The sequence below is a fragment of the Danio rerio genome, chromosome 3 (assembly GCF_052040795.2).
Source record: "Danio rerio strain M-AB ecotype USA chromosome 3, GRCz13ab, whole genome shotgun sequence".
Taxonomy (NCBI): Eukaryota; Metazoa; Chordata; class Actinopteri; order Cypriniformes; family Danionidae; genus Danio; species Danio rerio.
Genome location: NC_141023.1, coordinates 36,376,352 through 36,403,354, shown reverse-complemented (window position 1 = coordinate 36,403,354; position 27,003 = coordinate 36,376,352). Strand labels below are relative to the sequence as shown.

Genomic DNA, 27,003 nt, shown 5'->3' with positions numbered 1-27,003 from the left:
ATACATGGTAATTGTACATTAAATGATGGTAATGCACAACATAACAGCAAAGAGCTACAGATGGGTACAATGTTTGACAGAAAAAATCTATTTCGATCTAAAATTCTGTCCATTTTCACCAGACACAGCGATGAAGTAGAATTTTTCTATTATAATATTTCATGTTTTAATTTTTTTCTACCATGGTCTGTCTGAATACTTGATTCTGATTGGTTGAAACTGCTGCCAACATCATTAAGAGCTTCATATTGTCAATGCTATAATGACCGAGGTACAAGTACTCTCTGAAAGTTTTAATGACAACAGCATTGCATTAGAAAACAAAATGCGAAATTATTTACATTTTGCCAGGTTGGTCAATCTTCAACTTCCTTTTTGTTTGGAATCTGATAAAATGGAAATTAAAGGAGGCCAAGAACATCTAAATTAATCCACATTTCACTAAAGCAAAGCATTAATAAATACAATATAAATCTCTTGAAACCACTGGTGAATTGATAGCGGATAGGCTTTATTCCAGACAAGTAAAATATGTCTTCAGGCAATAAAAACCTCTGGGAATGAGTTAAGACATCTGTGTAAGTGTCAAATTACTATACAGGCACAAGACCTGAGGGGAAAACAAAGAAAAAGCAAGAGTCTTTACACATGGCCACATCTATTCTAATTTCATTTGTACCTTAACAGGCAAAACCATAGGACTACATACCAACACCACTCATTGACAACCTTTGCAGATTGATTTTATTAAGAATGCAAAAAGTGCAATTGAAGCTCTTTAAAAACGTTTATCATAGGAAATAACCATCAACAAATTCATTCAAGACCAAAAATAGTAGATCATTGACGAAATTGGGCTCTAAAATAGTCATTCAAACTGAATCTTGAAAGTATTAATGACAAACAAGGCTGATGAAAAATATATGCAACATTTTTGCAAAAATTAAATTTTGTTACTTTTCGTTTCAAGGTGGTTTTAAAGTGTCTAGTGTAGTGCATGGGGTGCCCAAACTTGGTCCTGGAGCTTTTGTTCTGCAGAGTCTAGCACCAACCCCAATTGGACACACCTGAACCAGCTAATCAAGCTCTTACATGGCTGTTTCTCAATTCCAAGAACACAGAGAATGAACTAGGGTTCATGGAGACCGTTCTTGCCAACCTTTGAAGAATGAACTTTGGTGACTGTGAGACCACAGAATGCGTCCTCTGAGAAATGAGATGCTGCATTCTTACTGATGGTCACATGACCTTCATATGTTTTTAATGGAAAATTATTTAAACATTACAGCATTCATACAACGATTTATTGTTTTTTTCCCTTTTATACAAAAAACTTATAAACACACTTTGCACAATACAAATAAAACAGGTTTTAATACGAATTTCAGCCAATAAACGCTCAATGTGTTTATGCCTCTATTAAGATTTTCATGATAATGTTTACTTTCACCGTCTCATTTAGGGAAACTCCTGAGATAAATAAGTTATATCTCTGAACTTTAATAATAAATCTATAAAAATGCCGCACTTCCCACCTCCTTTATTCAGTCGCAATGACTTCTGGGACTTCTCAAGCGAGTTTGGTGCTCAAGTCTGCATTGGTGCATCCTTGATATCAAGAACACATCCGGGAACTTTCATGCATCCTCCGTTCTTGCGGTCTTGAGTTTTGTAACTGAAATTTGGCAGTTGATAATGACATTACATGAAAACACAAGGATGCAAGAACACTGAAGAACGCATATTGAGAAAGTGTACTGAAAACTTTCTGGCAGGTGTGTTGAAGTAAATTGGAGCTAAACTCTGCAGGACACTGGCCCTCCAGGACTGAGTTTGGGCACCCTGCACTAGTGAATAACTCTAAAAGGCACTTTAATGGTTTCCAGAAACAGATTAAAGTGATTGTGAGTTTTATTCAATTCACAAACATGTATTATTAAGTTCTGAAATCAACTGGCAGATAAGTGAGGGCTAAAATTATCATTCTTGAAAAGACCCACACAAAATAATGTTTAAAAAATACATTTAAAAAACATTTGATGAAGTAACCATGCAATTTTACCTATTTTTTTGCACAGCTCTTTGAAAAGTTGATGCTCTGGAAAAGTCATTCTCCGAAAAAAAAAATGTTTTGTACAAGTTATATTAAGAATATATTAAGGTAAATTTGTTTGATGAGCTTTTTTTTTTTTACACTTTGTCATTTGTAATACTCTGTTTCAAGTAAATTTTACTCTCTCTTTACTGAATTACACCATGCCCTTAAAGTGTATCCTTTACTTACAAACATTTTAAGTAATCAAAACAGTAAGTTTCCTGTTACAAACTTTAAGATAACATACCTTACAACAAAGATAATGAAGTACCTAAAGGTCAGCCAAGAAGTTGTCTAGAACGTGAATTTAGCAGCTGCCGGAAGTTAGAGATTTGAGTTTATAATTTAAAAATGTGAAATATTTGTTACAAAAACACACCAATTTGCTTCATAAGTCATGCGTTAAGCCCTTGGCGATGTATGGTTTAGTTTTATAATAGATTTAAGTGCTTTTGTAAGCTTAAAAAAAAAGAAGAGCCAAGATAAAATGTAAAACTACTCTGGCTGAGTTCGCCTAACAGAAAGAAAATCATGTACACAATAGATAGTTTGAGAGGGTTAATTTTAATGTTGGGGTGAACTATTCCTTTATATTATCAGATTTTGCCATTTGAATTTCCAATTTTGTGAAACTAAGTGTCCTGAACTGCTAAACAAGCCCTGACTTTTCTGCTGCTCGAACTTAATCTGCTTCATAAACAGAGCAAACCAATTAAGGACGAAAAACAAGCCTCTCCTAACTAATGTGAATCAAATGTGGAAATAATTTGGTTCCTCAGAACTTCACAGGGCACCAGACCAAACCCAGCTGAGAGAGAGAGTAAGGAGGAATCGCCAGATGACGTTGACTTCTACATCTGTGGCTCTTTCTCTGTGAGAGTGTGTGTGTATAAACTCTAAGGGACTGATACGCTCTCCTCTTGCATCACTCTGTACCGAGTACTCGCCAGTGGTGGTCATAGTGTACATGCGTCAATGGCTGTGCTGGGGGTCGGTGTACGTCAATAGCGAGGGTAGACACTCCTCTGAGCCGATGCTCTGGGGTTGGATTTGTCATCAGGCTTTATCTTCTCCCTCCTTGCTGAAGCACCTGGGGTAAGACCTCCTGTAGAGCCCGATGAGGTTAACACAATAACTGCCAGCAACATTAAAAGAAACAATCTGTTTTGGACTAAGGCTGCTTTTTCAACTCTACAATAATAAAAACGGTGAGACCTACCACAGAAGCCAGTCCGACTGTATTATTTGAAAAAGCAGGCTTATGTGAAATGTAATCTAAATCTATCTAAAATGATGCATGTGAGAGTACATTTGTAGCTTACAGTTGTGTGTGCAAAAGCACCAGTAACATTTTTTAAACAGGAAAACAAATATTCCAAAAAAAAAATGGAAATAAATATATAGTATGTCAATTTCACCACCAGAGGGCATATATTCACAAGAAACAAAGGCGCAGTTTGATGATGCTATGACTGAGTATGAATTGTGGTCTTCATTACAATATATTGGACTCTTGCAGAAATCATCTTCTTTGATGAGCTAAAGATTTCTGTGTGGAGTTTGCATGTTTTCCTTTTGTTTATATGGGTTTCCTCCAGGTGCTCTGGTATCGCACCTGGAGGAAAACACATGCGTAAAACACATGCTGGATAAGTTGGCGGTTCATTCCACTGTGGCACTGTGATAAATAAGGAACTAAGCGGATGGAAAATGAATGAAAGATGATCTAAAGTATTAAGGACTTATTATCATGAAAGTATGAAGCAGAGTAAAGGGGGTCGCACACCGGATGCGGCCCTCTGCGACGTGCCCCACAGCACCATGCATTTAGAATTCTAAACATAGGTTTCTAGGGTACACACACCAGCGTCACATGTTGGCGGCGGTTGGCAACGCCCAGTTACGACTCAGGATACTGTTCATATTTCTACCATGCCACAGAGCACCATCGAAATAGTTTTATATTAAATAACATGCAAATGTTTGTGTCTGGTGTGCGATACTTCCAACTGTCATGTGGTTGCCATGTTGCAGCGCTAAGCAGCGCATCCGGTGTGCGACTTGCTTAAGGCTCATAGTGATAAAAATAAAACAAGACCACAGAAGCAATTGCTACAAAGAGCCACCGTCGATCGATTCCTGTTGGTCCAGGCAGTCGTGATCACGTGAGGAACTAACATCACCATTTTATTTTACTAAATGAATACATTTTAGGGCTCTTTTTAAAGCTGATCTGCACAGTCTAGTGAAACACGACACTGGAAAATGAGGGTATGTGATTATTAGCATGGCCACACCCCAGCAGGCACAAAACGTCATAAAACGTTAATATTAGGTTAGATTTAGGTCATGATGTCAGGTGACCAAAATTCAATGTCTAGCCATTGTCTAAAGACAACGGTATTTTAACATCCAATTACAACTAAAATTTTTGGTTGATTTTAGGTTGTGTTAGAAAGTGACCAAAATCCAATATCGAGCCATTTTGAACCAACGTCATATTGACATAAAATACTCACACTTTTTTGTTCGGTATAGCAACCAAAATCCAATCTCTAATAGACATCATAGTGGTAATGTCCACACATTGTCAAGCTGTAACATCATTAGACGTTGATATTTGGTTGATTTTAGGTTGGATGTTAAACATTGATTTTTATTTCCAAACAAAATGCAACGTCTCCACAAATGTTGGGGTACAACGCCAATCTGACATTATGTTGACTTCATGTGCCTGCTGAGACAGGTTCTCTATGTCTCTAGTTAATATATCATATTTCTCTGGATTTTTCTTCAGGACATTTTTCAAAACATTTGGAATAATAGAATTACATAAGTCAGCAAAATACTTTATGTAACACTGTTTTAGTAGTTTTTGGATATTTTAAAGAACATATTTTAAATAATGTGTCTAAGGCAAAATGGTTGTATACGGTATATGGCAACCCTGATTATTTCCATTCCTCTATTTTCTCAGTTTCTCCAGTTCTGATTAAATGCCAACTGGTCTTAGACCAAACCATCATACATCACATTGTATACAATGCACGATAAACAGACGAACCAAACTAAGCACAAAATCTGGCTCATGCTTTGTTGATTCCACTCTTTCCACTTAGAGTCTCCAACTCAAATTGATTGAGAGTTGAGTTAGAGGAAAAACATACAACAACCTCAAATGAATGTACACAAACCGCAGAAGTGCTGTTAAACAAAAGTGAACTTACTGAATTTACTTCATACTTCAGAAAAACAGACATCATTGATGATAACAACAATCAGGAACTATTTTAATACAAAAAAGCTTAACAATTGGCGATAGATATACCTAAAGGGATAGTTCACCCAAAAATTAAAACTTACTCATTATTAAATCTCCATAAAGTGGTTCCAAAATATATTGTATCCTGTTGAACACAAAAAAGATACATTGATGAAAGTTGAAAACCTGTAATCATTTACCTTTTAGAAAAAACATATACTATGGAAGTCAAAGTATTTCAATCATTCTTCAAAATGTATTCATCATCAGAACAGAGTTTAACAGAAAAAAATTTACTCAAACTGGTTTGGAACAAGTGAAGGGTGAGTAAAGGATGACAGAATTTCCATGTAAGGAAAATCTGACAGTTCCACATCCACAATGTACAGCCATGACACAATACACAAACCATCAAACAAAGAAACCAATAAATAAATCACAATCGAAAGTGATGGTGAAGAATATGTGAGTACAAAAGAAATTGCTAGAGACAGATGATGGCAACATTTGGATATATCAGTTATCCCACCCTGTCTGTAATATCTCTCCATTTGAGAATCCACCACCCCTTTAAGGAAATGAGCGCATCCTGTTGTTTTAATAGAGTTTTCCTGTTGAAGAGTTCATGTTTTCATGGACAGACAGCAGAACCAAGCCTGGATTAAAGCAGAATGGCCAGCTTACTTACACCTACGTCAAAGCCAACATGGAACCTTCTGTTTTGGGGTAAGTAAAACTTAAAATCTCACAACAAAATAATTGTGAGAGCTTAACACTTTGAATAAAAGGCTAAAGAATATGCTTGTACATGTGCAAAGACTGTATAAAGAAGCACTCCATAACTTTTTTTTGTATTTGATATGTTGCTGATTAATCGTTTATAAATAGTATTTATATTATCATACTATTTATTAAATGTTATTTTATGATTTCTGTATTTATTTATTTATTGGAATATACAGCAATGACTAAATTCATGCAAAGTTCTAGCTATATTTAAAATAAAGAAAAAGAAGCTAACAGAAAATTACGTACAAAGTCAGAATAATTAGCCCTCCTGAATTATTACACATTTGACACAATTCTAAACACAACTTGTTTCTAATAACTGATTGCTTTTATCTTTGCATGATGACAGTACATAATATTTTATTAAATATTTTTCGAGATACTAGTATTCAGCTTAAAGTGACATTTAAAGGCTTAACTTAATTAATTAAGCAAGTTAGAGTGATTAGTTAAATCATTGTATAATGATGTTTTGTGACAATCGAAAAATGCTTAAGGGGGCTAATAATATTGACTTTAAAATTTAAATTATTTAAAACAATAAAAACAGTTTTTTTTTCTCTAGCTGAAATAAAACAATAAAGAACTATCAGACGTATTGTGAAAAATTCCTTCCCCAGTTAAATATCATTTAGAAAATATTTTTTAAAAATAATGAAAACTAACAGAAGGGCTCATTATTTTGACTGGATAAAATACTATTGATTTTTTCAAAATGCTGCTTTTAAAAGTCTGAGATCAGAATGTTTCCGAGGAAATGGTTGTGATGATCCAACTGGACTGGACAAAGGGAGGATGTGCACATTTGCTCCCTCTTCATCTCCTCCCTTCCTGCATCTTTTTCCATGTCTGTCAATATTCCCTTTGCTGTCTAATAATGACAAATGAGTGTGATTCATGTGTGTAACGCAAAGTTCCATTTTTTTTTTTTTTACAACAGTCTGTCTGTGTGCAATGGTCTCAGGTCTGCAGACTCTGGTACCAAATGGACAAAAACACTCTGTGGTGAGATGTGCTCATTTTATTTATATGTACAGTTTAATTATTTATAACGAATATATATATATATATATATATATATATATATATATATATATATATATATATATATATATATATATATATATATATATATATATATATATTTGTATATTATATTTTATATTATATATATATATATATTTTTTTTTTGTGACTATCAAATCCCCATGGTTTACAGAAGAAAATGTTATTGATAAAAAGTTTATAAAATATAAAAAAAAACCTTGCTAAATATATTTAGAACAAGAACTGTTTAATAAAAATTTTAAATGGTAAAAGAAAACTGATTTAAGAATCACTGTCTAGCCCTAAAACACCATTTAATATTAAATACTTTGCCATTGGTCTTAAAACAGGTACGTTTGAGCAATTCGTTTGCATATAAAATATTTTAAAATAAATTGTTCTATGACCACTCATAATTTATTTTATTAAGAACAAGTCTAAATAATATTAAGTAATTATTATTATTGCTATTACTATGTTAATGTTAAAGACAAAATGATTAGCCCTCCTGTGAAATTATAATTATTTTGCAAAGTGATGTTTAACAGTGCAAGCAAAATATTTCCTATTATATTTGCTCTTCTGGAGATAGTCTTATTTATTTCTTTTAGTTTGGCTGGAGTAAAAAATAAATTAAAAATTAAATTAAAATTGCTCTGGTGAATATTAGTCCTCTTAAATGAACAGTTCACCCAAAACTGAAAATTCTGTCATAATTTACTCATCCTTTAAATATCACAAACCCACTTGAGATTCTTTTTTTTATTATTGAATGCAAAGGAAGTTATTTTGAAGAATGCTGAAAATCTGTAACCACTGTCTTCCAATGTATTTGTTTTTACTATTATGAAAGTCAATGATTACCAGTTTCTAACATTCTTCAAATATTTCCTTTAGAAGGTCTAATAATTCAGCTGTATCTGTTATGCAGAATGACAAAGGAACAAAACAAACAAAATATATTTTGCATGCGTGTTTGCACTTTTCATTCATATAAAAATATTTTGTGTAAATGTGATTTGATATGTCTCATTTTGATATATTATTCCCCTTAAAATATAACTTCTGCCTAAAATTTTATTGCCCATTAAATGGGCTTTACTTGCTTTAAAGATTCTTTTTGTGAACCCATCCTCGGTGTCTCATGAGCATTTATTTTTTTCTGTCCTCTAGAAGATGACTGTATCGACCTTGCCTACAGTGCAAACCACAGCATACACCAGAGCAGGTGAGCAACACAGCTGCACAAATATGAAAGACTTATCAGATATTATTTTGTTTTTTGAGTATGTTTGTCCAAACAAACCCTACTGTGAGACTGTTTTCAGTGTATGGGTTCAATCAGTGCTCATCGAGCTGCAGTATGGAGTTACACGCATTAACAAAGAAAAGCAGAGTAAAAGTTAGGAAGCGACAAAGTTGATAAGTGCTGAAAACAATACTGTGTTGCAATTCTACATTGTAACGAGAGCTTTTGTTGACGCTTCAAATCAGACTTTTTTAATATTTATATTCTCTGGGACAAAGAGTAAACCAACTGCTGCAGAATGAGATTTGAATAAACACATGAGCACAGAGAGATTCAGATTGGCTTGCTAGGGAAAAAAATGTCTGTATTGTTCTGTTAGTGCCATGCACGTTTAAAGTTTAATAACATGAACAGCATACTATCTGCAAAACATTCTCACATAAAACATTTATGCTGTTTTAATATGTTTGCTTTTTCTTATTTACACTACTTGACAAAAGTCTTGTCACCTATACATGTTTTAAGAACAACAAATCATAACTTGACATCTAGTTGATCATTTGGTGTCAGAAGTGGTAAATGTGGAAAGCAAAGTTACGCTTATTTTACCAAAATAAAATATGATCATGCCTTGATTTTTTAATTATTTAATTAGGACAATAAGGTCTGATTTGCTGAGACAAAAGTTTAAACAGAATTTAACAGAACTTAACAGAAATAATGTCCAGAATAAAATATAAAGTTATGGTGCAGTGGAAAAAGAATGAATATTATGTATGACTGTATGAGCTTGGAGGACTGCATTCTTACATCTCTGCAATGACTAAGAGTAATAACCTTTTAATAAAGTCATCTAGAATGGCATAGAAAGCGTTCATGCAGGACTACAGAGCTCCTCAAAATTCTTTAAATTCATCTTCAATGCCTCCTCCTTCAGCTTAACCCACACATACTCAATAATGTTTATGTCTGGTGACTGGACTGGCCAATCCTAGAGCACCTTGACCTTCTTTGCTTTCAGGAACTTTGATGTGGAGGCTGAAGTATGAGAAGGAGCGCTATTCCGCTCAAGACTAGTTTGCCCACTCCTATGGTTTGTAATGTAATGGACAGCACAAATGTCTTGATACCTCAGCCTGTTGATGTTGCCATCCACTCTGCAGATCTCTCACATGCCCCCATACTGAATGTAACCCCAAACAATGATTTTTCCTTCACCAAACTTGACTGATTTCAGTGAGAATCTTGGGTCCATGCAGGTTACAACAGGTCTTCTGCAGTATTTGTGATGATTAGGATGCAGTTCAACAAATGATTCATTGAAAAAAATCAACCTTCTGCCACTTTTCCAAATGTTCAACTAGAAGTCAAGTTATTATTTGTTGCTTTTACAACTAGGATTGATGACAAGACTTTTGTTAGGTAGTGTACATTGTATAGAGAATGGTAATCTAGATCATGGCGAGTTGCGTTCTCCCATGTCAATGACACACTCAGCGCACGTGTAAACCAATGTAAACCAATGAAATCACCACAGAAACAGATCACCGTTTTATGGTATTACTTTTTAAAAATCATCTTACACACAAATAAAATGAACTACATGCCTACATATTTTTATAAAAGGCTCTTTGTTTGTCTGACAGGCTGAAAATATTAATTTTTTAATTTTCAATCTCCAGCGCTAAAGTGGAACCTACTAATGAGTGCTTACCATTTCTTGCAAATCAGTGAATATATCATACATTCAAGATATTATAGAGATCAATGAGATCAAATCCAAATGTACTGCGCTGTGACAGCAAATTCCCATTGTCTAAAGAAATAAACATGACTTGACTTGATTATTGTAGGAAGCCAGGCGGAATCTCCAAAGTCCTGAAACTCATCTGACTTTAAAAATCATTTAATTTGGAAGTAAGGTTGATAAAAATGCGTGTAAGATGAAAGCGTGAAAGCTTTCCAGTTGACTTACTCCATTGGTAGTCTGATTGAAGACAATTTCACATGGTCAACAAGCCTCGAAGTGTTACGTGAAGTCGTCCAGCCCACCCTCAGCTCTTGGTTCACTTCTTTCTCTTTTTCTTTGAAGTGAGTGAGCTTAGAGTTTGTTTCAATCACAGCTGGGCCAAAAGTACGGCCCTTTAGCACAGATGGCAAACTCTGATTATATCGTTTCCCGAACTCGATCTGTTTAATATGACCCAGTTATTCTTAAACGTGTCCGTTCCACCAAGCAGCTTCGCTCTGCCCCTAAATGTTCACTTATGTTTCCTGTTTGGAAACAGATGCGAAAAACGCAAATAAATCAGAACCATTGAGCCGACGAGGAATCAACCTGAGAGAAATGAGAGTGTTTTTTTAAAGGGGGAGACCCGTTTGCAGATGTGCATCTGGTCTGGGTGTGCTCAGCTCAAAAAGATCCGCGCCTCAGGGAAACAGCAATCTCTTAAACACAACAGCGCTTTACAATATCAAGAGTCAAGACTAGAACTGAGAACCAGTTCTTATAAAGACACGAATCTGATTAAACAAAAACATCAAAGGACTTTTGTGATACAATTCTAAACATGGATCCTTTGTGTGCTACTAAAATAAGCCGAGTGTTTTCTTTACTACTCACCACAACACTGCTACTTAATCAACTATACAAAACTTTCCAGCAAACAGCGAACAACTCTCATCCAGAGAGAATGATTCTGATTAGGTTTTGAAAGGTGATTCAACAACAAAAATCATAACAGATGTGATATGTGTTGATCTGACTTCTCACATGAATCCACTTCACTGGTTTTCCTCAGTTTCTGCTGCTGTAGCTCATCTGCTTCAAGGTTTGAAGTCCTGTTAGTTCAGTAGTTATTTAAGTTACTCTTGCCTTTCTATCAGCTGAACCAGTCTGGTGAGTCTTCCTTTGGCATCAAAAAGGCATTTTCACCCACAGATTTGCCATTCACTGGATTAATTTATCTGTTATTGATATTTTCTGAAAATACCAGTAGATCATCAGTTTTTGAAATACTCAGGGCAGCCCAGCTGGCACCAAAAACCATTAAAAGTCACTTGTCATCTTCTCCAATATGATGCTTAACAAGACCACTTCTACATGTCTAAATGCATTGATATGCTGCCAAGTGATAGGCTGCATCTGAAACTGCATGCTTCCGTACTGTATAGACCTTTTTCTTGCCTGCTGCATGGAGGGCGACATGGCGACCAGCGTCTTGAGGTAGAATGTTTAGAACTTCCGTTTACAGTGTTTACTACAGGTAATTTGCGCTCCGAAAATAGGTTTTAATAGCATTTTGAATGGATTACGGAGTGTTTTTGTGAAACACAACCTTGAAAGGTGTGTGTTAAAGCCGGTATAATCTGTCAGGTGTGGTTCAAACGTGGGAGAAAAACATTCTCCAAGTTCACCTGCCTGCTGTCAGATATACAGTGTGAGTGTGTGTTCCCGACCTGTCAGCTGTTAGGTCAGCGGCTCTTCACTTCACACTCTCTCTCACACACATCTTGCTGATTTGCAAGTTGATTCTAATCGGAAGCTGTTTATGCTTCATTTAGTTAATTTGTGTGTAGTATTCACCGTTATTGTATGTGTTTTTTTTTTGTCATTTCAAATTGCCTCTTTATTTTCACTTTGTGCCAGTCTATCAATCAATGTGTCAGTGGGACAGGACGTGTGTGTCAAATTTTGGTGAATTAAATTTGTTTAGGTTGGTAATATATTTGAAAAAAGACAGAAACTGTTCACTTTAGCGATGGCGAGGCTCCATTTAAACCGCACAACGATGCAGTCTGACAGTAAAGCAGGTCGCACACCAGAAGCGCCGCTCGGCGGCGCGCCGCGCAGCGCCACGCAGCGCCATGTATTTTAGAATTCTAAACATAGGTTTCTATCAGGATACACACACCGGCGCCGCAAGTCGGCGGCTGTCGGCGGCGCCCGGCGACGGCTCAGGACGCAGTTCATTTTTCAGCCGCGCCACAGAGCGCCATCTGATTAGTTTCATGTTAAATATCATTCGAATGTGCGCGTCTGGTGTGTGATACTTTAATCTGTCATGTACGCGCCATGTCGCGGCGCCGAGCGGCGCTTCTGGTGTGCGACCTGCTTAAGGGTAAATGACTCGCAGCAGTTGTTTTCCATCCTATTAGATTGCATTTTTTAAATAATCAGTCCAGGAGGTGGCACTGATGGACAACAGTATTAGTTCAAAAACGTCAAAAGCAAGAAAAATAGATTAAAACTATTGTTTCAAAGCTGTCCAAATGTGACTGTTACACGCATCAGCTGCCGACCGTAGTTCTTAGCATTCTCTTTGCACATAAACGCAAATAATATTAATAAATGCAAATCTTCAAAAATCGCAAAGCAAAAATTTATTTTTGAGAAATAAAAATGAATGTTGCTATAAAAAATAAAGAACTTCAAAAGGAAAATTATGTTTTGAGAAATAAAATTTAATTTGCAAACCAAAAAATAATTGCAAATAATAACCAAGCACTGGTGTCACGGTGGCACAGTGGGTAGCATGATCGCCTCACAGCAAGAAGGTCACTGGTTTCAGCCTTGACTGGCTCAGTTGGCATTTCTGTGTGGAGTTATCTCCCTGTGTTCAAGTGGGTTTCCTTCAGGATAGAGTGTGTGAATGAGTGTGTATGGGTGTTTGCCAGTGATGGGTTGCACCTGGAAGGGTATCCGCTATTTAAATGCATATGCTGGATAAGTTGTCGGTTCATTCCGCTGTGGCAACCATAAATTAATAAAGGAACTAAGCCGAAAAGAAAATTAATGAATTAATTAAATTTTAGACGGCTTAACTTTTGGTGACCGATTATCATTTTTATGGCGCCTCTAAAAAGTCTGTGAAAACTCGTAAATAAGCATTTTACTTTTCTGTAAGGGGGGAGAGAGAGAGAGAGAGAGAGAGAGAGAGACGGCAAGAGGCGGAGCTTTGTTACGTGGGAAAATTAAAGCGTTCTCGGGAGCAGCTTTCCGAACATCTGGTAAGCGCGGTTCCGCATGTGGTGACGGCGCATCACCCGCTTCCACCCGTCGCGTTTCCTGTTATGCCTCGCGCTGCTCGGTGTAAAAGTTCAGGCACATTCAGCGGCGGCGTGAGAGCAGCTCGCCAGCGCTCGTTTGCTCTGATATGAGGGTATCGTTCAGCTTCTTTGGCGTCTTTCTGTCTTTTCTCTGTGGTAAGTTGTGTGTGCGTCGACAACTTAAGCTTTCAATTAAACCCGTGTTAGACAATGCGGTGCGTGACAAATGTCTGTTTTCAGGAGGAAAGATTATGTCGGACAATATTTATTGACTTACATTGTAATGAGATGATCAGTCTACTGTAAATGATCACATATGCAGTCATTTAGGGAAGTTTTTTTCTAGATTTGTTATTATTAATTTTAATAACCAAAATATTAGTAGGTATAATTTAATTGCAATATGTTTGGACACATTATATAGCATTTTTTACTTATATTTTTTAGATCCTGTTCATGGAAATGGAGGAACAATTGGTATGTGCATAAGTTGTCATCATGCTATTTCAAAAGAGATAATTATGTAAACTTGAAAAATCCACTGAGGTAATTCACATTGACTTATATCTGTTAATATTGATTTCATTTACATTACAGGCTGCGCTAACAAGGGCGGCTGTGAAGTATACTGCTCAATTTGTGTGAATATAACAGCTCAAGAATGCTATGAAATACTGGTGAATCACTGGTGTAATTATCATTTTGTTTTGGCTATGGACTCCATGAACAGTACAGACTGGTGTTCACTGGAGAAAGTAAAAAGGTAAGCTAAAAGGTTTCATTCATTGAATGTCATATAATAGTCTACATGTAATGCTGTAGATGGTGACACTCTTTCTTCATCTGTCTCTCTATCTCTGACAGTGCATACAACAATTTCACAATGTGCACTGAGACTGTTGCTGACTGTCTGCTGGTTCCCTGGCCAAATCGATTTGTAGAACAGAAATTTGTGGATATCCATGCAACCTATTTTCACGATTGTCCCACAGAGGCACTGAGGGATCCCCCTCCCAGCATCATCCTTGCCCTTGTCATGACCCCCATATGCCTAATCCCTGTTATGGTGGTCCTAGTTGTTTTCAAGACTAAAAATGGAGACAGGAGGTCATGAAGCAGACTCCAGATGCAAGAAGATTTTGTTCCTGTTTATTCATCAGCTTTATTTCTTTTTCATTCTGGATGATGTCCCACCCAGGAATGAAATGAACTTGCACCTGGTATCATCCAGAATGGAGGATGAGCATTTGTTTTGGGAGTGTCCACTGACTGGAAAATGTTACTGTACTTTACTAAAATAATTGGTGGTTAGAAATGTGTATTTATCATTCACTTACAAACAAGATGCATTTCTGACAATTTACAGTATTAGTATGAAAATCACATCTCTATAGCATAAATATGTTTTGTTGTCTTCATTCTGTGAATACACATAAATGTGAAATGAAGAGGTCAATTTGAAACATTCAGACGCAATGTGTTCATAAACAAGAGTACAAAACACAACACAGAACTACATACTGATCTGACTTTCCACTTTATGCACTGTAAGAATTATTTAATCCATGTTTTAATGTAGACTTCATTGCTAGTTCATTGACAAGAGCTGTTTAGCTGACTGTTTAGCATACTGTAACACCGTTTCTATTTTGACACAAGTCATAATGACTGACTTTTTAAATTTATTATGAGGAATTAAGCATAAATGAGTCAACCTGAATGCATGACGAAACAAAGCCAAATGAAAGTTGTCCATTTTCAACAGGCAGCTCATTGAGAATCATTTTATTTATATTAAGTTAATGATATACACGTTTTCTAAATAAAAAAATAAGATGGAAGAAAATGAAGGCCGCAACGTTCATTGCCATTCCCTTTAACACAGAACTGCATTGTATTTTAGAAAAATTTAATTCCTCTATCAATGTTGTCATAAGAATATGATTGGGATTTTCACTCATTCATTTTTTTTTCAGCTTAGTCCCTTTATTATTAAGGGGTCAGTCACCATAGCAGAATGTACCACTAACCTATCCAGCACATGTTTTACGTGTTTAACGGATGCCCATCCAGCAGCAACTGATTGGGATTTGTTTCATAGTATTTTAGTAATAGAACGTTTTAAATGAGGGAAAGCCATTGTTTTCATAACTCTATTATAGGAGAAATCTTTGAATCTTTTCAAGTGCATGTCTACAGATTTGTTTTGTTTTGGACATCTGTGTCAAACACTTTGGAGAACCACTTTTAAGAGTCTGTGAATAATTTTATATTTCTCACTTTACTTTGGGAAGTATTTTTATATAATTAAACGACACTTTCTCTACCCTTTTCCTGGAATATCTCATACTTTGTGCAATTTCTTCATCTGGAAAAAAAACCATGCAGTATATGTAAGATTTGTCTATCAAAATATATATATAAAAAAAACACTAAAACAGTTTTATTTAGACCCTTTTAACATTTTTGTTTCTCTGAAGTGGAAGGCATCATAGTTGGAAAAAATGTAGAGCACAGTAAATGGAAGAATACAACAAATACTTCTTTTACAAACTTATTTGCTCAAATAATAAAAGAAAAACTCCACTGTGATGTTATAAAGACGTTCAGGAAAAAAAAATGTGTAAGACTGATGACAGCAGCCACAGGAGAGAACATCAAATTTACTGTCCTGTCCCATAGAGGCTGCATTAGAAATGTCTCACACAAGCGGTAATTCATTTTTTGTCATTTGAAGCAAAGATGATATACTACATACATGAATGATGCATAGAAATGTTTTTTTAAAAATCTAAATATTGAAAACTTTCAGGGATTTAAGATACTGATGACCATTAAACGTGTCATAACTTGTGAAAAGGGGCCATATTTGCTTACGTATGTTTTGAAGAATGTTCGAACCAGAGACTTAATCCAATCTAATGGCTGTGGCGATGCTAATGATACACACTTCATTTACATTTGTACTTATATAACACAAGGAAACACCAAAAATATTTCATGTGTATTAATATACTGTACAGTGCAGCATTATTGCAGAACCCTAAAATATATTAACCTGATCTAAAAAAGTGACTTTCCCACACAATCAAACCATGAAGAAAGTGACATAATAAAAGCTCTGCTGCTTTCTTGCCGTCCCACGATCGATTCGCTTAAGACTGTAATACGTTTTGAATATTTTAGCTCATCCATGAACATGATTTCTGCAGTCCTGTATGATGTAATAAAAATGACAACTTCTATAAATCCACATTCACAGTGTCATTAAACAACGGCTTTATTGAGAATACATCCCCTTCAGGAGCGAAAATTACATTGTTTCTTTAGCCTAATTGTTTGTCTGTGACAGAGAGACCAAATATTAAAGATTGAAATTCCCCTCACGCTTGAAGGGTGGAAGTTGAAATCCTAAAAATGGTTAGTTGAATGAGTAAAGTTGTTTATGAAGCTTTTCCTTTAACTTGTTCCAGGGAACGCCATTAAAATCCGTTCAAAAGACACTGATTATATGAACAAACTTATATCGTCCTCCTAAACTGGGTCTCCCAACATGACCAACTAAAAATACACTCAACCCTTGCGGCAGGTATAGCCTACTTTTTACGACCTTACCTCTTTTCAACATAAATGTGACTCTTCGACTGTGAAATGTGTGTTTTTGTCGGGCACTCGGTCTGGCAGGGTGTGGTGGGAACGAGAGTAATCGGCCTCCTCCTTTGTCTGCTTGTTCGACTCTCCTCCTCGTCCTCCTCCAGCTCAGGTCAGGCCTCCCTCACGTCCCGCCCTCCCAAAACAGCTCATCCAATCCGGCGTCCCTCTCGCAGGTCCCACGGGACAGGACACACCTCACATCTCAACCATTCAGCCATTCACAGCTGGCCAGATGCTCCTGGCCTTTATTACTGCCAGATCTCACTGTCAGTTCCCCGGCGCTGATCCAAAACACAGATCCACATCTGTACCCTCCTCTGGCCAGCGGCTTATGCAATGAAAGTCTTATATCGCAGTGTCAAGAAACAACAGAGCAGATTTGTCAAATTCACATTTACGAATTTATTATAAGGATGAACTTTATTTGAATGCATCGTCAAATAAATATTTTAATAAATGAGAATGTGTTGATCTAAGCTTAAAGGTACAGTTTTGTATATTAGTCTTCAGTTCTTTGTTGCAGAGCGTTTTGTAGGCATGTCTAGATTTAAAAAACTTTCTTCATTTACAGTAGCACATTTGACTGACAAAATAGAACAGATTGTTGAAAGGTTTCACTTAAAACTGCTGCCACCCCGTGGGTGATTTAGAAAACATCCACTGAATTAAGCTGCTGTAAAAATGCATCAGATTTTAGTTTTCTTTTTGCGTAAATCTGTTAATTAACCCCAGTCCTGATTAAAACTACTAAATTCCTTAGAAAATTATCCGAATTTTAACTCTTTAATAGCCAAATTCATAAATTATGTTAATGATTTAGTGGAAAAAAACACAAAATTACATGTTTTCAATATGAGAAGTAATTGTGAACTGGAATTTTTAACCTTTAATCACAGTCTTGGACAAGTGAATGATTAGTAGCAACATTGGATTTGATTCATTGTTAGATTTTCATTTGTTTCTCCCTAATTTACTGTTGGTGGCATTTTTTTTTTTTTTTTTTTTTTTGCCTGATTGACTTCCATTATAACCACATTTGATGGTACATAAATAAACAGTCTTTGTTTTTGTTTACTCCATGTAGTTTTGAGAGCTGAGATGCACATTTTGACTTTCTCATACAGGTAAGTGCGCAAAGGCCACTCTTACACACATTCACACACTTTAATTTGCTGTTATACTCCATATAAAATCCATAAACTACGATTTTTTTGCACAGGCCTATCTAAAGAGGTAATGGTGCCAACTGGTGATCAACAGTAAAAATGACTCAGGAAAAAAATTTGAACGGAAAACCACCAACAATCAAAAATACATCATCATATGGTGTCATGGTTTTGTAATCAAAAAATGGTCACACTTTACAATAAGGTTCATTAGTTACTGCTAATTAATGCATTTACTAACATGAACAAACAATGAACAATACATTTACTACTGTATTTGTTCATGTTAGTTAACGTTAGTTAATAAAAAATACAGTAGTTCATTGTTAGTTCATGTTAACTCATGGTGCATTAACTAATGTTAACAAGCATGGACGTGGATGTTAATAATGCATTAGTAAATGTTCAATTATGATTAATAAATGCTGTACAAGTGTTGTTCATGATTAGTTCATGTTAGTAAATGCATTAACTAATTAACCTTATTGTAAAGTGTTACCCAAAAAATGTAGTTATAATTGAAGTCAATGGGGAAAAAACAGCACCAACAGTAAATTAGGGAGAAAAAAAGAAAATGAATCAAAAACAATGCATCAAAGCTAATGTCGTTACAAACTATTCACAGGGCCAAGAAGTTGATAAAAGGTAAAAACTCCAGTCCACAATTACTTTTCATATTAAAAATTTGTCACTTTGTTTTTTTCACCAAATCAGTGACATCATTTGTGTACTTGGCCATCAAAATGTTAAAATCCTGTAATTTTCTATAAGCAATTTAGTAGTTTTGATCAAGACTGAGGTTGATTAACAGATTTAGGCAAAAAAATAATTATCTGATGCATTTTTACAGCAGTTTAATTCACTGGATGTTTTAATCCCTAACATAACAGAAGGGTAGTACATTAGTCTAGAGTTTCAATGGACTTCAGGTCAAAAGAGTTGTTCTCAAAAAAAAAAAAAAAAAAAAATAAAATATATATATATATATATATATATATATATATATATATATATATATATATATATATATATATATATATATATATATAAATATATATATATATATATATATATATATATACATATATATATATATACATATATATATATATATATATATATATATATATATATATATATATATATATATATATATATATACATATATACATATATATATATATATATATATATATATATATATATATATATATATATATATATATATATACATATATTGTAGTACCAAGACAAAATAAAAAATATATAAACATTTTAAAGCATTTTCTCAAAATATGTCAAAATAAAATTTGTCACCAAAAAATCATTCAGCTACAGAAGCTGAATTAAGACTCAAAATCACCCCAGAGGGGATGAAAACACCCCCAACAGTACATAAGGGTTAAAAGGTAGAAAATTGCAGCCGAAATAGATAATTTGTTTGTAAATAATAATATTGCATTGGCGTGGTGACTGTGACGCAGAAGGAAGCGCTGTTGCTTCACTGCAAGAAGGTTGCTGATTCGAGCCTCAGCTGGGTCAGTTGGCATTTCTGTGTGGAGTTTGCATGTTCCCTTGAGCTTGCATGGGTCTCCTCCAGTCCAAAGACATGCGCTATACATGAATTGGGTAAGCTGAATTGTCTGTAGTGTATGTGAGTGGATGAGTGTGTATGGGTGTTTCCCATTGATGGGCATCTGTTGTGAAAAGACATATAGTGGATTAGTTGGCAGTTCATTCTGCTTTGGCAAGCCCTGATAAATAAAGGGATTAAGAGGAGAAAAAAGAATGAATAATAATATTGTAAATAATGCTCAGATCTCTTAAACAGAAAAATTTCCCTTCATAAGACCTAATTGTCAAGATGAATAACCAATGGGTATACATTTTGTTTTGCCTATTGGCTATATATTTCTCTTTCTTTTTTCTTTTTTTTTTTTTGTCTTTTTTTACTTGCAATTAACTTGCCATTAACTTTCATTTTGTTAGTCCTTATGAGCATATTGTAAACACATTTTAATGTTGGGTGAATTATTGTTTCAGTGTCAGTTGGCTCTGATATTTATTGTATTGATATCTTTGTGCGTGTAATTCAAGTCATCATTTTGGATTATTTTCTGCAGTTACACTTTTGTTTATCAACCATTGCTCAATCTTTGTCACTGATGGTGCAAGGTTCAGCCAAAATAACAGTACTTTTGTTCATGGTAGTTTATGTTCACATAATTCAAGAAAGTGTAAAAGAATAATATTTATTAAAAGGGCAGTTAACCAAAAGTTAAATCACCCTTGAGACCTTAGTTCATATTCAGAACACAAATAAATATACTTTTGATGAATTCTAAGAATTCTCTGACTTTCCAGACAGCAAGACCTAAAAAAAATCTAAAGTGGTTTATGTCTCATCAGTGGTTCAATCGTAATGTTATGAAGTTAAGAGAATAGGGTTTATTTTGTGCACAAAATCACTCAAGTGTCCCGCTGCTGGCATAAAACCCGAATGCCCCATATTTATATATATATAGGGGATATGTTTACATAAAACTGAAATTCTCATACTGACATATTCATTGATTTATAAGAACCAAATTAACCTTGCTTAAGGCAAAAACAAAATGACATGGTTCACAATCGCAAATAAGGAATTCCTTTTTTGGGTGTTTGATATTGTTGCGGTTTGAAACAGTGACGTCAGAAACATAAGACAGGGTGGATCCTGTAATTCCATTATAACCTTCAGTAGAATGCTAACCATGTGACAAACATGCATAACATCATTTATACAACAGTTCTTACTGGTTCTCAAATCTGATTGGTTTAAAGTTGTACAGTATTCACATGTGTATCACTCCACTCACAGCAAGTGATAAGCTGCATTTGTTTGTTTATGAAACACACACCACCAGTCAAAAGTTTGAGGACAGTATGCTTTTTAAGTGTTTCAAATCAGCTTCTCCTGCTCAACGAGGCTGAATTTTTTTTCATCAAAAGTACAGTACAAAGGGTAAAATTGTGAAATGTTATTGGACTATAAAATAACTGTTCAAAAGTAGTTTAGCATTTAATTTAATTATTTATTCCAGTGATTTAAAAGATGAATTTTTAGCTTCATTACTCCAGTCTTCAGAGTCACAGAAATCCTTCAGAAATCCCTCTAAAAGTAAATGTTAATAATTATTATTATTAATAATATTATTATTATTAATAAAAATTATAACAATAATAATAATAATAATAATAATAATAATAATAATAATGACCAGAGTAATCATTCACAGGTAATCAAATTTTCAAATAAATATTTTTTATCTTCATTTGTGAAAAGTCATGACATTTGGACTCAGAATAATGACATTTTTTGAGTAAACTGCCCATCTAAACATGCTTTTAGTCATGAATTTTCTGGCCAAAAACATCTGACTTGTTTTTTTATTAATTCTTATGGTGCTGTTATTTTTAGGTATGGAATAGGATTATCTGAAATATGGTCATGCACATAGCCTGGTTAATAGTTTGAGCACAAACTACATTTTTTTACCAATTATTTAAAAGTTCTGAAAGTTAGTAAAAGACAAAGTGCTCTGATGTAAACATAAATATGTAAGAGATGTAATTTTAATTGATTTGTGGTGTAGATTTGTAGTCATTTAAATCTGCTCGCACCAATAGATGGCAGCAGTACTTTAGAAATACCTTGTATTTATTCATTCATTCATTTCATTTTCTTTTCGGCTTAGTCCCTTTATTAATCTGGGTTCGCCACAGCGGAATGAACCACCAACTTATCCAGCAACTTATCCGTGTTTTATGCAGCAGATGCCCTTCCAGCCACAATCCAACAATGGGAAACACCCATACACTATGGGCAATTTAGCTTATTCAATTCACCTGTACCGCATGTCTTAACTGTGGGGGAAACCGGAAACGGACACGAGCACAGGGAGAACATGCAAACTCCACACAGAAATGCCAACTGACCCAGCCAGGGCTCGAACCAGTGTCCTTCTTGCTGTGAGGCGAGTTTACAATAAAAGTATGTTGTCAGTCATGTATTATTTTTATGGCAGAATAAATTTTATGGCTGTTTTATCTTTTAATCCATTAAATGTGTAGGAGCCATAATTTGATAATATACAATTTATTAATAGTGCTGCTCAAACTCATGTACCGTTAACACGTTGATGTGTTTAGTTGTGTACATTTGATTTCCTTCTTTGTTTGTAATGGTTTGCTCCGCCTTTATTGCACTCATTCATTCATTTATTTTCTTGTCGGCTTAGTCCCTTTATGAATCCGGGGACACCACAGCGGAATGAACCGTCAACTTATCCAGTACGTTTTTTTACGCAGCGGATGCCCTTCCAGCCGCAACTCATCTCTAGGAAACATTCACACACACACACACACATACTGTACACACTCATACTCATACACTACAGACAATTTAGCCAACCCAATTCAACTGTACCACATGTCTTTGGACTGTGGGGGAAACCGGAGCACCCGCAGGAAACCCACACAAATGCAGGGAGAATATGCAAACTCCAACTGCCAACTGAGCCAGCCAAGGCTCAAACCAGCAACCGTTTTGCTGTGAGGCGATCATGCTACCCACTGTGCCACCATGGTTATAATTTGCTCTGAGCCGAGATTCGAACCAGCGACCTTCTTGCTGTGAGGCGAGAGCACTACCTACTACTTTATCGCACTGTTTTAAGTTACATTACAAAATAAAAAGCAGTTTTTTTGACCTGAGTTTATAATTATGATGCTTTATAATTCAGTAAACATCTTTAAATGTAAAGAAACCCCAGTCAATTTATTGCCCGACTGATTTTTGAAATTCTGACAGTATAAATGTATTGTTTTTATTTTCATTTTACATTTTCCTCCAACTAATATCTTTTCCATTAAGTATTATTTTGCTTTTAGTTCTAGATTACTACTAAATATATATTAAATAAAGTTTCAGTTTGGAAATTGCTTGTGCATTTATAGCAGGATCGGAAGGCCACAAGGCACATTCTGCAAACAAATTTGGAAGAATACGTGGAATATCTGAATGGTGGGTGATTTTACAGTCAACCTTAAAGTTAAGCGGTTTACTCGACCTCATGTTGTTATTCCAAACCACGAGAAGTTCATTCCTCTCACAAAACACATGAGGGAATCAGGAAATAACAGATAACAAAACTATAAATCAAGCGGTTTAATATCAGACACAATTGTCCTCATGTCTTCACTGTCTCGTGTTCCTCGTACATTCCTGCTGATAATCCAAAACAAAAATAATACAAAGACTTTAAATTGCATTAACAAGATCTGCACGTCATTACTCAAGTGTTCAATAAATCATATATACAACATCAATCAATCAATCATCATAAAGTCATCTTCTTCCTGTCTGTGTACTCCTGTGTACGTGATAGAAGACATGTTTCGTAATGAGCTAACATTGCTCACTGGAAGTTAAGCCATGTTAAGCATGTTAACTATCAGCAATAGTGCCAATGGCAATAGTATTTTGCGCAATTAGACACAAACCAGCAAAGACTCACCTGTTGTTAACATTTTTGGAGTAATTGACATAAAATTGACGTAAAGAGTTCCAAAAGCTAAGATTAGGTTACAGGTACCGTGGGAATTTGTGAAACAGGCTCAGCAAATGTTCATATATGGGTCACTGCTGCACTGAAATCACAATGCATGATACGTGAGTCAGATCTCCATACTTTCATCTGCAATATTCATTATGTGTGGAAACGGGCAGGGACAACAGTGATAGAAAAAGTGAGAAATGCTTCTTTTATTGTGCCCCAAAATTTTAGTATGCAAAATGTTTTAGCATATCAAAAAAGATTTTAGTACAGTTTGTGTTCATACAAGAGAAAACAGTTATTAATTATCACAATAATGTTCAATAATCATGAATAATAATACTCATAAGCATCATTAGAAATACAACACAAATGCATAAAAGACGAAAAAAAAGATGAATAATAATGATTTAATGAATCAAAGACGGATAATAAAACCCAATGCAATGTGATATACATACATACAACTTCAGAGACGTACCATTATTTTCCTCTTCAAAGACTGGGGAGCCTGTTGCCGTCACACTAGAAAACCAACACGTGTGTTTGAGGATGTGTCGACGACTGAGCTTCCAATGAGTGCAGCAAGAAGCCCTCACCTTTAGAGTCAAAATTTAGAGATCTTGAGTGAGTTGATCAGGCCTGCTCGTTCTCTCTCTCAACTAGGTGCAAAGCACAAATTTGAGGTTTGTAGTGTCAGCATTACCTGGAGTCAATATTCTACCTCCTCATATTTGGAGGAAAGTGTGAAGTTAACCTTAATGTCACGGGACCCTTCTCTGGTTATTTGGTTATTTGTGTGTTTATCATAGAGTCAATATTTTACCTCCTGAAATTTGGAGAAAGTGTGAAGTTAACCTTAAGGTCGTGAGACCCTTCTCTGGTCTTTTGATTAATCACCGAGCGTAACGGAAAAAAAAAAAAAACAATAACAACCCATCTCCATGAAATGCTTTTGTGGTTGTTTGCGCCACATCGCCATGTTTAGATAATATATGTTACTACCAATCTATACGTTTTTTTGATAAATGTCTACAGTAATTAGAGTTGAATAAAAAGTAAACAGAGAGCATAGTTAGGTAAAACCAATAAAGCATAGTTCTCCTAAAAGAAAAATCCTGCTTTTTTTCTTTCTTTTCACTGTTTAGGAAATAAAAAAATAAAGAATAGTGGTGATGCAATTAGAAAATAAACTTTGTCTCAATAGACTTCTTTAGATCTATCCACTATCACCAAAACTACATAACTATAACATGAAAACGACATTATCACAGACAAGAGTATGTTTGCTCATCTACACTCACATTAACCAATATAAATACACAATATTTTTAATATTTTACACACTTTTCAATTACGGCACTTTGCAATTTCCTCACACTGGTGTCAGTTGTTCTGATACTAACATCTAGCTAAACCTGTTTCTGCGCATCTCAATAAAGGCATGAATTGTTTCCTTTACTGATCTGAACTCAGGACACATTCAATTTATCTGAGCCCTTCTTATTTTCAGCTACAAGTAGGACAAGACACTTTAAAGTTTCAAGCTAATTCATGACACAGATATTCACTGAAAAAAGTAGATTAATGTAGACAAAATATCTGAATGATTTTGAGTAATTTTTAAAAATTAAGATTTCGACTGCTGTCGACACCAATAGCCTAGTGGTTAAGTGCACTGACAAACAGAATCAAGCTGCTCACGTTGACACAAGTGTGATTCCCAGCTCTGATCATTTCCTCTCTCTGGTCCCAATGCTTTCATAGGCAAATAAAAGATGAAAACCCACTAAAAAAATAATTTAAAAAACACTTGAACTGCTTTACTGCCTAGTCCTGCTCTAAGATATCCTTACAGGTATAGATTTCAACAGATTTCAAGTTTATTTGGCATGTCATTCCATTGTTTTGTTTTCCATTGTTTACTATTCAGTTAGTAGGTCAGTCTTTGTTAGTAGAGTGATTGTTCTTGTTCTGATTGTTCTTGATATGGTATCAGTCTTTTGGCAACAATGTTTATTGGTTTAAAAGAAAAAAATATTAAATTAAAGAGGTGTTATATTAAAAACTTTACTTGAGTTTTATTAATGTTCAGTGAGATGGTCAGCTTACCAGAAGGCTGGTCAATTTACCAACTGGCTCAGATCAATTTACCCCATTTTTTTAATCAATTTGTCATTCTAAAGTGACTAAAATCCTCCAAACAGGGTGATGAACAGTCAGCTAGTGTCTCCTGAAAGAATTTCCCGAAAGACCTCTTCAGCTGAAAAGCTAACTTTTGCTAACGAAGTGCTAACATTATTTTGGTCTGATTAAAATCATTATGTTTGTCATCAAACTGGAGAAAGACTTAATGGTGGAGGTGAAGAATCATGGTTTGGTGTAGTTTTTGCAGTAGGAGTTTGATCTCCTGTACAGATAATTAAATGCAAATGTTTATCAAAATTTCCTTCAGCGACATGCAGTTCCTTCCCTGCATTCATAGCCCAATCATCCAGACGTTTTCATTCAGCTCAATGCACCCCATCTCACAAAATAATGGGAAAAGCAGTTCCTTGAAACTGAAAACATAGAAATGTCATGCAAAGAGTCTGAAATTAAATGGCCAGCAAAGAGTACTGATCTAAACCTGATTTAAATTCTTTGGAAAATCATTGTAGACAAACTTAAAGCTAAGAAACCAGTAAACTGTGGAAGAGACTGAAACTAAATTGTTATTGTTTGTGACCCTGTACAACAATAAATACAGATTATTATTTTTTCAAGTACTGTACGGTAAGGGGTAGGAGGGTTGGAGTGAACCCAGCAGGTTACTGTTGTAGGTTTTTGGGTTTAAACATCATAAACACAATAGATTGAACAAAAATATCGAATCCTAATCTACATTCAAACTAAGGTTCATTACATTGAGCAACATTAATAACAATAAAAAACAATAAAAAAAAAAAAACTTTGACCTTGATCTTTGAATCTAATTCATCTGTACATGTATTATTAATAAATACATAAAAAATCATGTCAACATTCTTGAGCTAGCTTATTTAACAATGTAAAACCTGGACTAATCTACTGTGAAAAGAAAACTGACGCAAGGA

At 34.9% G+C, this 27,003-nt stretch overlaps 1 protein-coding gene and 1 long non-coding RNA gene across 4 annotated transcripts; one reads left to right on the top strand and one right to left on the bottom strand.

Moving 5' to 3' along the window:
- Positions 1-774: 774 nt before the first annotated feature.
- LOC141381243 (uncharacterized) lies at positions 775-17,236 on the bottom strand. The gene is made up of 2 exons (XR_015481030.1): positions 17,107-17,236; positions 775-3,230 (listed from the first exon to the last, which is right to left on the bottom strand). It is a non-coding gene; the product is annotated as an uncharacterized LOC141381243 (long non-coding RNA).
- On the top strand, positions 5,993-15,828 carry ramp2 (receptor (G protein-coupled) activity modifying protein 2). 3 transcript variants are annotated; one of them, XM_087243102.1, is made up of 6 exons: positions 5,993-6,083; positions 7,087-7,151; positions 8,370-8,421; positions 13,939-13,968; positions 14,089-14,254; positions 14,356-15,817. In XM_087243102.1, the coding sequence occupies exons 1-6, from the start codon at positions 6,029-6,031 to the stop codon at positions 14,603-14,605; spliced, it is 618 nt and encodes a 205-aa protein (XP_087099228.1). In that variant the 5' UTR covers positions 5,993-6,028; the 3' UTR covers positions 14,606-15,817.
- Positions 17,237-27,003: the final 9,767 nt, after the last annotated feature.

What these genes read in the sequence shown, in the direction of transcription:
- ramp2 (XM_087243102.1), top strand. Translation starts at nt 6,029, where the DNA reads ATGGCCAGCTTACTTACACCTACGTCAAAGCCAACATGGAACCTTCTG. An exon ending in ATGGACAAAAACACTCTGTG is followed by an intron (nt 7,152 to 8,369) that starts GTGAGATGTGCT and finishes GTCCTCTAGAAG; the next exon opens with ATGACTGTATCGACCTTGCC. An exon ending in TCACTGGAGAAAGTAAAAAG is followed by an intron (nt 14,255 to 14,355) that starts GTAAGCTAAAAG and finishes TATCTCTGACAG; the next exon opens with TGCATACAACAATTTCACAA.